The sequence below is a fragment of the Diceros bicornis genome, chromosome 28 (assembly GCF_020826845.1).
Source record: "Diceros bicornis minor isolate mBicDic1 chromosome 28, mDicBic1.mat.cur, whole genome shotgun sequence".
Lineage (NCBI taxonomy): Eukaryota > Metazoa > Chordata > Mammalia > Perissodactyla > Rhinocerotidae > Diceros > Diceros bicornis.
Genome location: NC_080767.1, coordinates 22,559,476 through 22,573,213, shown reverse-complemented (window position 1 = coordinate 22,573,213; position 13,738 = coordinate 22,559,476). Strand labels below are relative to the sequence as shown.

Below are 13,738 nucleotides of genomic sequence, written 5' to 3'. Positions count from 1 at the left end.
ACCCGTCCGTCAGTTATACTGTGGCGGCTGCATGTTGCTGTGATGCTGAGAGCCGTGCCACCGGGATTTCAGTGCCAGCAGGGTCACCATGGTGGATAGGTTTCAGCAGAGCTTCCAGACTAGGACAGACTAGGAAGGAGGACCTGGCCACCCACTTCTGAAAAAATTGGCCATGGGAACCCTATGAATAGCAGTGGAGCACTGGCTGATACAGCGCCGGAAGGTGAGAGGAGGGCACAGAAAGACCAGGCAGGTTCCGCTCTGCTGTCCACAGAGGCGCTAGGAGTCAGAATCACCTCGATGGCACTGACAGCAAAGTCCGTTGTTTACATGAGGTTTCACTCTTGGTGTTGTACAGTCTGTGGGTTTTGACAAATGCATAACGTAATACAGAATATCCTGAAAATCCCGTGCCCCACTTATCATCCCTCCCTCTTTCCCCAAACCCCTGGCAACCACTGATCTTTTTACTGTCTCCAGAGTTTTGCCTTTTCTAGAATGTCATATAGTTGGAACCATACAGTGTGTAGCCTTTTCAGACTGGCTCCTTTAGCTTAGCAACATGCAGGTAAGCTCCCTCCCTGTGCAGTTTTATTTTTTTCACATGACCGTTTTATGTCAGCTTATCTGACAAAAGCTTATTGGTGTTTTTATCGGGACAATGTTAAATTTTCAACCGAGAGAGAACTGAATCTTGATGCTGAATCCTTTCCAAGAACAGGGCATTTTTTTCTTTTCTATTTGTTGAGTCCATTTTGAGTGTTTAAAGTTTTCTTCACGTAGGTGTGGCACGTCTTAAGTTTATTCCTAAGTATTTTCTCTCTTCTGTTGCTATTATAAATGGGGTTTCCCTTCTGTCACATCTGACCCGTCGCTGTGTATATAAGGCTGTGGACTTGAACTTGAGAACTCGGTGCTTCTTGCCGGTCTGCAGAGCAGCACAAAGGGCTGGGTTCCAGGCCAGCTTTATCCCCCCTGACGGGGAGGCCTCAGACCCGTGACATCTCTACCTCTCGCCCCAGTTTTCTCTCTTCCAGAACGAGGGGCTGGATAAATGTGCACTCTTTCCCAGGCATAATTCCAGCCAGGACAGAATTGTGATTTGTGGTTTTACTCTTTGCCTTCCCTGGGATTGAGAGAGTTGGATGCTCTCTCCCTGCTGCAGTGTACGGAGCGGGCTGCAAGTCCTCAACCCCCCTGCGTGGCCTGGCCTTGTCAAACTAAACCTTTACGTGGAAAACATCTCCTGCCTGTCTGCAGACACTGGAAAGGACAAGGGAATAGCTTGCTTATTTGTATGCTTGCTCTTCCATTCATTTAATAGTTTATTCGCTCATTCACTGATTCTGTCAGGTGCCTCCCATGTGCCATGCAAGGGGGATGCAGCACACTGGCCCTGAACTCAGTGCTTCCAGCCCAGCAAGATCTCAAACCATGACGAGGGCTGGGGGCATGCTGCAGGGTGCTCTGGGAGGACTAGGGATACCTGCCTTGGAGGGGGTGTCATTTGATCTGAGATCTGAAGGTTGAGCAGGAGTCATTCAGGTGAGGAATGGAGCGAAAACCTTTTGGCCAGAGGAACAGCATATGCAAAGGCCCTGAGGTGGGAAAAGGCTCCATCTGTTCCTAGAACTGAGAGATGACAAGTGTGGTTGGATTGGAAATAGATTGAAGAAAGAAATGAGAGATGGACTGGCAAGGTAAGGCTCTCTCAGGCCAGGTAAAGGAGGAGCTTGGAAGTCACTAGGGGGTTTAAGGAAGGTCTGACAAGATCAGACTTGCAGTTTAAATTGATCCCTTTGCTACATAGGGAGGTGTATTAATCAGGATTCTCCAGAGAAACAGAAGCAATAGGAGATAGATAGGTAGGTAGGTAGGTAGGTAGATAGATAGGTAGATAGGTAGGTAGGTAGATAGATAGGTAGGTAGGTAGGTAGATAGATAGATAGATAGGTAGATAGGTAGGTAGGTAGGTAGGTAGATAGACAGATAGATAGGAAGGAAGGAGAGAAGGAAAGAAAGAAAGAAAAGGAAATTTGTTATAGGAATTGACTGATGTGATTATGGAGGCCACAGATTCCCACTATCTGCCATCTACACGGGGAGACCCAGGAAATCCAGTGGTGTAATTCAGTCTGAGTCCAAAGGCCTGAGAACCAGGGGAGCTGATGATATAAATCCCAGTCCAAAGGTCCCAGAATTGGGGGGCCAGTGGTGTAAACCCCAGTCTGAGTCCAAAGGCCCCCAAACCGAGGGCACCAACATCCGAAGGCAGGAGAAGATGGACGTCCCAGCTCCAGCAGAGAGAGAATTCACCCTCCTCCTCTGCCTGTTTGTTCCATTCAGACCCTCAGTGGATGGGATGAGGCCCCCCCACGTGGGGAGGGCCCTCTGCTTTACTCGGTCTGCCCATTCATATGCCAACCTCTTCCCCAGATGCCTCACAGACACACCCAGAAGTAACGTTTTACCAGCTCTCTGGGCGTCCCTCAGCGAGGTCGACACAGAAGGTTAACCATCACGGGCGAGTGTTGGACGAGTGTCGAGGGTGGAGGCAGGGAGGCGGGTTAAGAGGTGGCCGTGGTCCAGGGGAGAGGCCACGGTGGCCTGGACCAGGGTGGAGTAGTGGAGACAGAGGAGGGTGAGCGATTAGAGATCCTTCGATCCTTCTGGAGGGGAAGGTAAAATTCAGTGGCCCTGATGGTTGACCAGTAGATGTGGAAGTTTGGGGCTCCAGCACTGAGCTGGGGAGCCCTGGAGGAGGAGTGGAGAAAATCAGGGCTTCAGTCTGGGCACCAGCCTTAGTGCTGGTCAGTACGGCAACAGCCAGTCTCACCTGGCTGTCGAAATGGAGCCAGTGTGACTAGGGAGATGAATTTTTAATTTTGTTTAATTTTAATTAATGTAAATTTAAATAGCAGTGGCTGCTGTATTGGACAGCACATATGTAGAACATATCTGTGATTGCGGAAAGTTCTTTGGGACAGTGCTGGTTTCGAGCCTTTGAGTCGTGTGAGTTGAAATGCGGAGTAAGCAAGTACAAGCCCGAGGCTCAGAATAGCAGCTGGGCTGGGTTGCAGTGTTGCTCTGCTACTTTGCTTGCTGGGTGTCCTTGGGCAAGTGACTGCACCTCTCTGAACTTCACTACCCTCATCTATAAAACAGGACACTAGTCCGTGCCTCACGTGGGGCTTATTAAGCGTGTGCGTGTTTAGACCTAAATTGCGGGAGGTGGCTGGCTCTGCGAGGCGCTCAGGGGGTCCACAGCTGTTATTCCTCCTGGGGTTGGCCTTCGTAATTGCTCTGACACGTTTGCTTGGTAGCCAGACTCTCTTGCCGGGAGAACACAGGAGGGGCTTCTACAGCCTAGCTCTGACCTTGACTCAGAGTATGACCTTGGGCAAGTTCTTTCCCTTCTCTGGGCCTCAGCGTTTCAAACACTGATGACTTAGAGCAGGTCTTCATTGAGGGCTGCCCTTGTCCTGAATAGAGTGCTGACAGCGGATGTGCTCAGGTCAGAAGAAGGAACCAGAAGGAAGCAGGGGCCAGACTGGAAGTCAGCATCCATCAGCTCTGCCAGTGCCATCTGCGACACTTCTGATCGGCTTCTGCCTTGTGAGAGCACCAAGCCTGAGAGCCTAATGAAGAGCTCACCCAGACCCAGCCCTACCCCCAGCCGGCTCTGGAACCTTCTTAGCTTTACCTTGATCCTCTTTTTTAACAAATATGGATGAGGTTTACTCACTTCTGAACTGTTGGGAAAAACTAATGTTGTCTCATTAAAACTGCATTGCTCACTTGTACCAAAAAAAAAAAAAAAACAGCCCATGAAAGTTTCATACCTGACATGGAAGACTATTAAAGATTCATAATTGCTATAAAACTCTTTAATAGAATTTGAATTTTCCTTGCGGTAATGATACGATCAGCGGGGTCCTCATCGGGAGCCGCAAGATCTATTTCAGTAAAGACTTGGGAAGGCGGTGAAGAAGGCCACGAATCGGCTTTTTCCGGGGTCGTAGCCCAGCCGGCTCGCCCTGGGAGGGCAGATTCCTGTCTCCTGGCTCAGCGCACGGATCGGGTTGTTGGCAGGTTTCTCTCCCGACTTCCTCTGGTGGGGGAGCTCGGGGCCACTGCCATCCCACCACGGGTTCTGTTGGCTCATTTGTGTTCGGTTTCTTCCACCAGGCATGAATAGAGCACCTACTGTGCGCATAGCACCAAGCCCAGGGCTGAGAGATTACGTAAGAGGTGGAGGAAGGGGAGGCTGGTTTTTCTTAGAGGAGGAGTCCGCACTAGTTTGAGCAGGGGCTTTGCAGGCTGGCAGAACCAAGGCCAAGTCCCAGCTCCCGTCACTTTGCTTTTGGCCTCAGCCTCCCCCCCTGTAAAATGGGGATAGCAGTGTGTGCCTCGTGGGTGTGGTCAGCATATGTGGGTCTGCTGAAGCTGAAGGCAGGGCCAGGAGGAGGCAGGTGGAAAGGTGGGGGTGGCTTGCGGAGACTGTGAGGAGGCAGAGTCACAGGTTTGGCTGGGGAGTGACCCAGGGGTCACTTCAGGAGTAACCATGGTGTTTCAAACATGCAGCTAACATTGACTGAGCACCTATTGTATGCTCATCGTGTACCTGCTTTATATGTGTCCATTCAGTAGATATTCATTGAGCACCTACTGTGTGCCAGATGCTGTTTGAGGTGCTGGGAGTACAGTGGAGAGTATGTGAACTCGTTTAATCCTTAGACTAGGAGGTAGGCACTGATGCTCTCCCTATTTCCAGAGAAGATAACTGAGGCACAGAGAGGGTAGGGAAGTTACCCAACGTCACACAGCTCGTAAGTGGCAGAGTCTGGAATTAGACGCTGAGGGCAGACTCCTGGATCTGTGCTCATAACTACACACCAGATGGCCTCTTATTTAGTCTGCATAACACTCCAGCACTTGGTGGTCTTGTTTCCGTTTTGAGGGAAGGGAGGCTTAGGGCGGTAAAATTATGTTCCCCAGGTCTCTTAGGGAGTACCAGGGGACTGTTACCGAGCTGGGCTCACTCCCAATCCTACTGAGCACTTTCCGCTGCTCCAAGGGCCTCCTCCCCTCTGCTCCTGCGCCCCCTCAGACCCAGAGGAAGTGAATTCCTGCTCCTTGTGGTTGGCCAAGTTCAGGGGAAATCAGTGTCCTGTCCTTCCTGAAGTCCCTTCACATTCTCCTTGGAGTGTCCCAAATCGGAGCCTGTCCCTCGATGGGCTGTGGATGATGGAGGAGTCTTTCCCCTGCCTTAAAATGAAGGGCACTCCCGTGGTCCACCCTGCGCTCCTCCATCACTGGTGATAAATAGGATGCCCATGGTGAAAAATAAAATAAAGCCGCCTTTATTCGTTTATCCTTCCATGTCCTCCCCGTGGGCGCCCCTGTGCAAGCTGAGCAATATTAGACACTCAATCACCCTCTGCACCTGTCTCTCCTTTCTCCGGGGGGTCGTGTCCCGTGAGTTCTGGGCAGCGTGGATGTTTTCTTGGTTCATTAGCCTCAGGGTGTGGGCATTGCCGTTGCCTCGCTCTGTGGCCCTGGATACGTCCCCGTGCTTTCTGGGCCTCAGTCTCCCCATCTGTAGGAGACCCCTCGAAGGCCCTGACAATCACAGCCTCTTCGCCCCTTTACCCGGATATCATCTAACTCAGAGCTGGCTTCGGTGGGTCAGAGAAAGTAATGTTTCAGTGAATAAACACATAGAGCACTTAGTTTTCTGGGGCGGAAAGAACCAGATACAGACCTTTAGAGGTGCCACCTCCAACTTCACATCGCACAAACCATGGGACAAGGGGAAGCGAACGGCAGTGAGACTGGGAGAGCAGGGGGGCGCTGTCTCCCATCCCTTCACCATTTACTAACAGGTTCTTGTGTGCCAGGCATGATGCTGGGGTGAAGGTGGCACGGGGTAGTGGGAAGAATATGGGAAAGCCGGGCTCACATACTGGGTGCTTCGTCCACTTCCTGTGCAACCGTGACCTCGAGCAAGTCGCCTGACATCTCTGACCCTGTCCGCTCCGTTTGGAAAGGAAGCGAATGAAAAGCTATGGAAAGCCTCTCGTGTGTTAGGCTCCGTGCCGAGGGGTCCCATTTGATTCTCACAGCCACCTGGGAACGGCTGGTAATATCATGCCCATTTTACAGATGAGAACACTGAGACTCAGAGGGTACTTGAGAGCTGTGCGGGGCCGCACGGCTACTACGTCATGGTCGCCGGGCTTTAGAATGAGGGCATCCTGCTGCTGCACCGTAGGGCTGGGACTTCACACCCCGCGGACCTAGGGCTGCTGCGAGCAGCAGGGGAGACGCTGGATTTATTCGAAAGTGGTTGGTGGTTGAGCATGCAGACACCTATTCTGACCGTGCTCCGGACCTCAGGAAGCTTTCCAACAAGTAGAGGCAAAGAGAGAGCTGGACACGGAGAAATGGGAGTAACTCAGACGCTACGGAGGGCTGCGCGGGGACCCCAAAGCCAACCTCGTCTAGAGCTTCAGTTTTAAAACAAGCCCTAGAGGAAGAAGAAAGACAGGAGAGGATTGGAAAGAGGCTTGGGAAGATGGGCTCACGTCCCCCCATTCAGTCAGGGTTTCTGGAGCGTGACCCCTATTTCATGCCTGTTCCCCAGGCGGATCACACATGAACCCCACGCTGCCTCTCACAGATCTGGCGGGGATACGTTTCTTTAACAAGCGTGAGGGGAAATGTGATTAGCACAGCAAACCTGTGATTTCGCGGATATTAACTCTTAGGATGAGGCTAAGTAAGTGGTATGTTGGTGATTCACGGGACTCTGATGGCATAAAGGACAGGTACCAGGCTCAGGGCGGGGAGAATAAGGAGTTTGGAAACCATAGCACTAACTCAGCCCCCATCCCCGCAAGAACCATTGTCCCCAGCGGTTACTGACACCCCCACCCCACGGCTGCCAGATTTAGCTAATACAAATTCAGGACGCCCATTTAAATTTGCGTTCCAGATAAACAAGGAATACATTGTTTAGTGTACATGTGTCCTATGCAATCTTTGGGACATTCCCTCCCCACCCCCTGCCCCAGTCTCACTGTGGAGGGCCAGGTAGATGCTTGTGGGATGGGGTTGTCCCTCTCTGCTTCCCCTGGACCTGGACCTGTAGGAAGAGGCTTGCATACAAAAGGATGCCCTCACATATCGGGTCTCTCTGATGCTAGTTCCTTTAATTAAACTGCTGGGATGAAATCAAGTGTATGGAGATTTAAACTGATTCCCTTAGCTTAACAAAAGCCGAAGCTATTGAGAGGGATACTTAAGAAAACAGAGCACTTCAACAGATGAAAAGTGTAGCCTGGCCTCCAGCTCAGAGCTGTAGTGCACAAGTGAGCCTGGCAGGAAGTGAGTTACCCCTCACTCCCAGTAAGGCCCCAGTGCCTGCAAAAACTCGCCTTCTCACATCTCTGCTTCTGAGCGCCGGGAGAGAGGCCAGGAGGGGGAGCTGGTGAGGCCAGGTAGAAGTGGCAGAATCCTTGCCTTCATGCATATGCACTTATTGAGCACTTGCTATATGCCAAGCCCTGAGCCAGGTGTTGGGTCTCATCTCAAACTCTTTCCTGGGAAACCAGCTGGGGCTGCCTCAGTTCTCAGGGACCTGGGTTTCTCAACTAGGGAGCTCAGAGATGCGGAAAGAGAGAGAATTGTAGATATTGCTGGTGGCCTTGGGGAACAGATGGTGATGACCCTAGAAATTGGGAGGAGGACAATCCAGGGCGAGGACCCCCTTTTTACACCCGAGGAACGTGAGACACAAAAGCTATTGGCAGATTCGCTCGAGCTCACATGGCGTGGAAGTAGAGAGCCAGGATTTGAACAGGGTCTGATGGTCGTTGAAGCCATTCACCAGAGCGCTCTGCTGCCTCCTGGCTGGTGAGGGTCGTTGGAGGTTTTTAAGCAGGGACATGTGTCATGAAAGCAGAAAGTTGAGGAAAAATGAATCTGGTGTTAGGTCTGAGGCCACTTTAGGTGTATATGCCCGGAGGAGGGATGCTGGCTCAGGAGCCCAGGTGTGGGGAGGCAGGGACCCAGGTGTGTGGCGGCAGGGACCCAGGTCAGGGCACGGTGGGGGTGGAGGAAGGTGAAGATTGGGTGGGACTTGCTGAGGGATCTATTCAGGGGGATAAAGGCAGAGCTGGTGACGGGGACAGGTTTTCAGATCTGGGTGCTGCCGGCAGGGTTAGGGAGGGATGGCAGGACATGGGCTGCAGATGTGTTGGATTTGAAGCCATGCCACGTGTCCCTGGGCAGAGCTCCTGACAGAGCCCAGTGGGACCAGCCTGACCCGGGTCTGCATCCCAGCTGTCCTCTTCGCTAGCTCTGTGACCACAGACTATTTCCTTAACCTCTCTGAGCCTCCGTTTTCTCTCTGATGAAATGGAGAGCAATGATACCTATTTAACAGGATGGTGAGGATATTAAATAAGGAAAGCTATGTAAAGGGACAGACGAGGTGCCTCGCACACAGTCAGCATGTGATACATGGTCGCTTGAAATTTGGGGCCCCACCAGGCTACAGCAGAGATGGTCCCGGAGCTAGGAATGGAGGGGAATGAGGGTCTGACTTTTCATCCATTTGATGAACTTTTATTGAATTGCCACTGGGTGCCAGGCCCTGGGGATACAGTGTGGAGAGGCTGATGGGAAAACCCAATTATAGCACAAAACCGAGCCCCATCTCAACTGGGAGCGATGTGAGAGCAGGGGTGGGTCTGTCTTGCTTGACACAGAATCCCGGGGCAGAGCCTGGCCCCTGGGAGGTGTGCAGTCAGTGTTGTCGACTGGGGAGGTGGAGGCACACGGGCCTTCTCAGAGCACCTCAAAGCTGGTGCAGAGAGGAAACGGAAGGTGTGAATTTGTAACCGCTTTCTGTACTGGAAACTCCCCAACTGCAGGCGAGGTGTTGAAGACAAGACAGGAAACTGGGGTCCACGGTTCCAGTTCTGTCTCATCGGCACATCTTTTCTCCCCTTTTTCTTCCAAATTCCTTTTTGGCTCAGTTTTTCCGAATTTTGCCTTGAAAAATGCTGGAAAAAACCCCTGGGGGTTGATCATGTGCCATCAGCAGACTGGGAGGCCGAGGAGAAGGAAAAACAGCTGTGAATAATTGGCATTATGAGGCTGCCCTTCAAGGTCGTGGGGGCTGTGACCCCGGGCAGCCACTTCCCGGCTGTGGGCCTCAGTCGTCCCGTCTTTGAAAGGAAGAGAAACACCGGACCCTCCGAGTGTAAATGAGCTGCAAGTCTTTCATCTCATACGCACGTCTTCCCTTCCAACCTCTTCTATCTTTCTCACATATTTATTTTTATGGGAACGCTAGTTTTTTTCCCCCCTCTATTTTTTTAATCCTATCGTTAAAAAATGTGTTTTTACAATACAAAATAAAACTGCCTGCTTGTTGTAAGAATCCGAGCAATATGTTATTGCTTTAACGGGAGGTTAGTTTTCTCATTTATTGCTCTTTTTTTTTGAGTAAATTAAAATGTTGTTTACATTTTAAGGTGATATAAGAATGCATGCTTGAGTAAAAATCTCAACAACGTGTAGGAGGAAAATCATGGAAGTATGCCTTCACCCCTCTCGTCTCATCCTACCCCCATCCCACCCCCCACCAGGCCTCTGAGATGATTCTTGTCTTCTAGATAAGGGAACCCTTGGGAATCTCGTTGTAGACCCACCCTCGAAGCCATTGCTAGGTCAAGGGGAGGTGGCCCTTTCTAGTGACAGGAGCATGGGTTCAGGATCAGGATTGGAAGGTTGACAATGCTGTTGGCTTGCTGTGTGACCCTCAGGTGTCCACATAACCTCTCTGAGCCGCGGTGACCTCCAGCAGGCTGGCCCAAAGGAGAATTGAGATCAGGGCTCTAAAGCTGCTAGCATGAGTCAGTGTCCTATGAACAGCCCAGGTGACTGTTGTGTGGTGGTCTTGGCAGGTTGGGGACCAGATTCTGGAGGTGAATGGGCAGAGCTTTCTCAGCATCCTGCACGACGAAGCGGTCAGGATGCTCAAGTCTTCCCAGCACCTCATCCTGACAGTGAAGGACGTCGGGAGGCTGCCCCATGCCCGCACCACCGTGGACGAGACCAAGTGGATTGCCAGTTCCCGGATTGGGGACACCGCCACGAACTTGGCAGGGTCTGGCCACACTGCTCGCTCAGAGCCCCAGGATCCCAGGGCCATTCTGAAAGCCAGGGGTGGCCCCCTCCCATCCCCTGACCATGCCCTGATCTGTAAAGATGCACCAGCTCTCAGAGCCTGGGGTCCCAAAACCAGGGCCCCTTTCATTGGTGGGGGGTGACCACGGCACATCCGTTCTCCTCTCCTGGCCTCAGTGTCCCTCGGAAAGCTGCACTGCATGATCCAGCTCTCTCCTTTATTTGCCTCGGGAATCACTTAACTTATCTTTGGGCCCTTAGTTGCTTGTCTGAAAAGCGAGGACCATAACCCCTGCCTCCATCCCAGATCTGTTCATGGGGATCCCATGAGTTACCCTGGGGGAAAGGATCTGGGAAGTCACAAAGTGAGATAGAGTGGCCAGGTGGCTGCATAGTTGCTAATAATTGTCACTTTTGGATTTCCATCAGAAGTCTCAGACTGGCTGGTGGCCCCCAGGCCAACTGCACCCAGAGTATCTCTCTTTCTCTCTCCCTTTCTTCCTTTCTTCCCTCCCTCCCTCTGTTTTCACCTGTACAGTATTATAAATGTTTTTAATTAGTTGCCAGTATTTAAAAAGATATCAGGTTTCCCATAAAAAACTGGATTTCTGTCTGCTTCTTACACATCAGGAATCCTGGCACCTTGAGCCCACTTTTTTTTGTGAAAACGTGGGCTGGAGCTGAGCTACATCTCAGAGTCTCCTGATCACTCTTGTCCCCACCCTCCCTCGATCCGCCCTACCTGAGGCCACCCATCGATTGTCATTTCTTCTCTCTGTCCTCACATTACCCGCCTGGTCCTGTAGGGTTGGAAACAACTTGGAAGTCCACTGTTCATGGTTTTAGAAGTGCTGTCTGCATGGTTGATGGGAGGCTGGCAGCCACCCGTCTGTGCAGGGTTCAGAGTCCCTCGAGAAGCCCCGGCAGGTGGAGGCCGTGGTTCTCACAAAGCTTTGCTCATCCCGCTGCAAATCCGCTTTTCCCCAGCTGGCGCCTGTGTGACCTGTGCAGACTGCAGCTGAACGTGCCTGTCTTTCTTCACAGGTTTCCTGGGGATCTCATACCTGAAAGGACAGACAAGGTAGGTGCTCTCCATCCGTGGGAAGCTTTGGCTTCCTTGTAGCTCCCCGCACGGGAAGCTGTGAGCCCAGTAGTGTGCCACGCGACTCCCTTCCATGATCTCATTGCATGGGGGCGGCCTGCTGACTGTCGGTGCACCCTCCATTCCCCAGTCTGTGGGTGCTGCCAGGTTCCAGGCACCGCCACGGACACCGGGGTTAAGGGCCGTGAACAGAACAGAGCAGGTCCCTGCCCTCATGAAGGTTACACCCCGGGAAGGAGACACACACAAAAACCAACAAGCCTCCACACATACCTCATCACAAAAGATGTTCAGTGCCATGAAGGCAAGGTGCAGGGTATCAGGAGAGAGAATAACAGATGAGACACCTAATGTGGGTGGGGGCCCCGGGAGAGGGAGGGCAGAGGCCCTCTGAGGTGGTGACGTGATATCTGGGCTGTGAACCGAATGTTAGATAGAAGTTAGCGAGATCAAAGTCTGGTGCAGGAGCCGGAGGGGGGTTCTCATCAGAGGACACAGCATGTGCCGGAGCCCCAGGGCACGGAAAGGGCTCGGCTTGTTGGGGAGGGAGTGTAGTGAGCAAGGGGGAGTTGGGAACAGGCTGACAGCAGTGGGGACAGCCAGATCACACGGGGCTGTGTGGGCTACATAAGAGGTTTGGCTTCTAACCTAAAATCGTGTATGGGATGCTGTGGAAGGGCTTAAGCACCGAGCAACACAAGAAGACGTGTGTTTTTATGAGATCATTCCAGCAGCTCTGTGTAGGTGATAGGGAAAGGCCAAGGGGATAAGAGAGGAGACTGGATGGCGTCTTAGAAGATGATGATAGGGCCAGCCCCGAGGCTTAGCAGTTAAGTGCGGGTGCTCCGCTACTGGTGGCCCGGGTTTGGATCCCGGGCGCTCACCAACGCACCGCTTCTCTGGCCATGCTGAGGCGGCATCCCACATGCAGCAACTAGAAGGATGTGCAACTATGAGATACAACTATCTACTGGGGCTTCGGGGAGAAAAAGGGAAAAAAAGGAGGAGGATTGGCATGGGTGTTAGCTCAGGGCTGATCTTCCTCACACACACACACAAAAAAAGAAACTGATGATAATAGAGACAGCGGCAGGAGGGGGTGGAGTGTGTGCGTGCAGATCTGAGCTATATTTTGGAAATAAAGTTACTATTATCCCCGATTTTCCAAGGGAGATACTGACACCTAGAGAATAAAGTGGGCACCCTAATCGTATTGCTCGACTCGGCATGGTTGCAAGGGCCTGATGAGATCACATATGTAAAAGGGCCACGTAAGCCATAGAGCACTTTGCAGCTGCACGAGGCCACACTCAGAACATATCGGTCCCGTCTCCTGCAGGTTTACCGTGAGGGACCACCTCACCCCTCTGTGGTGTGGTCGCTGGTGTGGCCTGGCCGCTCGGCTCCAGAGCAGCTCCGAACCCCTGGGCCTCTGTCTCCCTGTCTTTCAGCTGGGGTTTTACAAGGGGCCAGCCGGCTCCCAGGTGACACTGAGCAGCCTGGGGAACCAGACGCGCGTGGTGCTGGAGGAGCAGGCCCGGCATCTGCTGAGCGAGCAGGAGCGCGCCACCATGGCCTACTACCTGGAGGAGTACCGCCTCGGCAGCGTCTCCGTGGACGCCCTCGTCATGGCCCTGTGCGAGCTGCTCAACACCCACGCCAAGGTGACCCGCGCCCCTCCTCCGGCAGGACGGGGGCTGGTGGGGCCTGGCCTCAGCTCTCGAGGGCTCTGTGTCCTTCCCTGCCTCCCTTCATCCCCCACTCCTTTCCTGAGAACCACAAGGACTCAGGCCTAAACTGAACCTTGGGCAGAGGCTGGTGACCCAGACCACCCCCTGTCCCAAAGCCCTCAGACTCCTCGGGAAACAGTCAATTAAAGTCCCCTGTGATTGGGGCCTAACGCACTGGCTTCCAATGCTGAGTGTTCATTTAGAATCATCTAGATTGCTCTTAAAAAGCAGTGCCCAGGCCCCACCCCAGGCTGGTTAATGCCACACATCTGTGGATGGGAGCCAGTCACCAGTCTTTTGTGTGTGTGTGTGTGTGCTTGTTTTCAATTTTTTTTTATTGATATAATTGTTTATAACATTGTGAAATTTTAGTTGTACATTGTTTGTCAGTCACCGTATAAATGTATCCCTTGTGCCCATCCCCCCACCCACTTTCCCCTGGTAACCACCAAACTGTTCTTTTTGACCGTGTGTTAGTTTATCTTCCACGTATGAGTGAGATCATATGGTGTTTGTCTTTCTCTGTCTGACTTATTTCGCTTAACATAATACCCTCCAGGTCCATCCATGTTGTTGCAAATGGGACGATTTTGTCTTTTTTATGGCTGAGTAGTATTCCACTGTATATATATACCACATCTTCTTTATCCATTCATCAGTCGAGGGACACCTGGGTTGCTTCCACTTCTTGGCTATAGTGAATAAT

General features: G+C 52.1%; 1 protein-coding gene across 4 annotated transcripts in view; it reads left to right on the top strand.

Annotated features, from left to right (window-relative positions):
• The window catches only part of WHRN (whirlin), a 94,671-nt gene that overhangs the window by 60,193 nt on the left and 20,740 nt on the right, over nucleotides 1–13,738 (top strand). For 3 of the 4 annotated variants that reach the window (XM_058523862.1, XM_058523861.1, XM_058523860.1), the window contains exons 4-6: nucleotides 9,978–10,180; nucleotides 11,245–11,281; nucleotides 12,754–12,966. In XM_058523862.1, the coding sequence (XP_058379845.1) occupies nucleotides 9,978–10,180; nucleotides 11,245–11,281; nucleotides 12,754–12,966 (453 nt within the window). The remainder of the gene's footprint in view (nucleotides 1–9,977; nucleotides 10,181–11,244; nucleotides 11,282–12,753; nucleotides 12,967–13,738) is intronic. The other variant, XM_058523863.1, reaches the window with a different exon arrangement.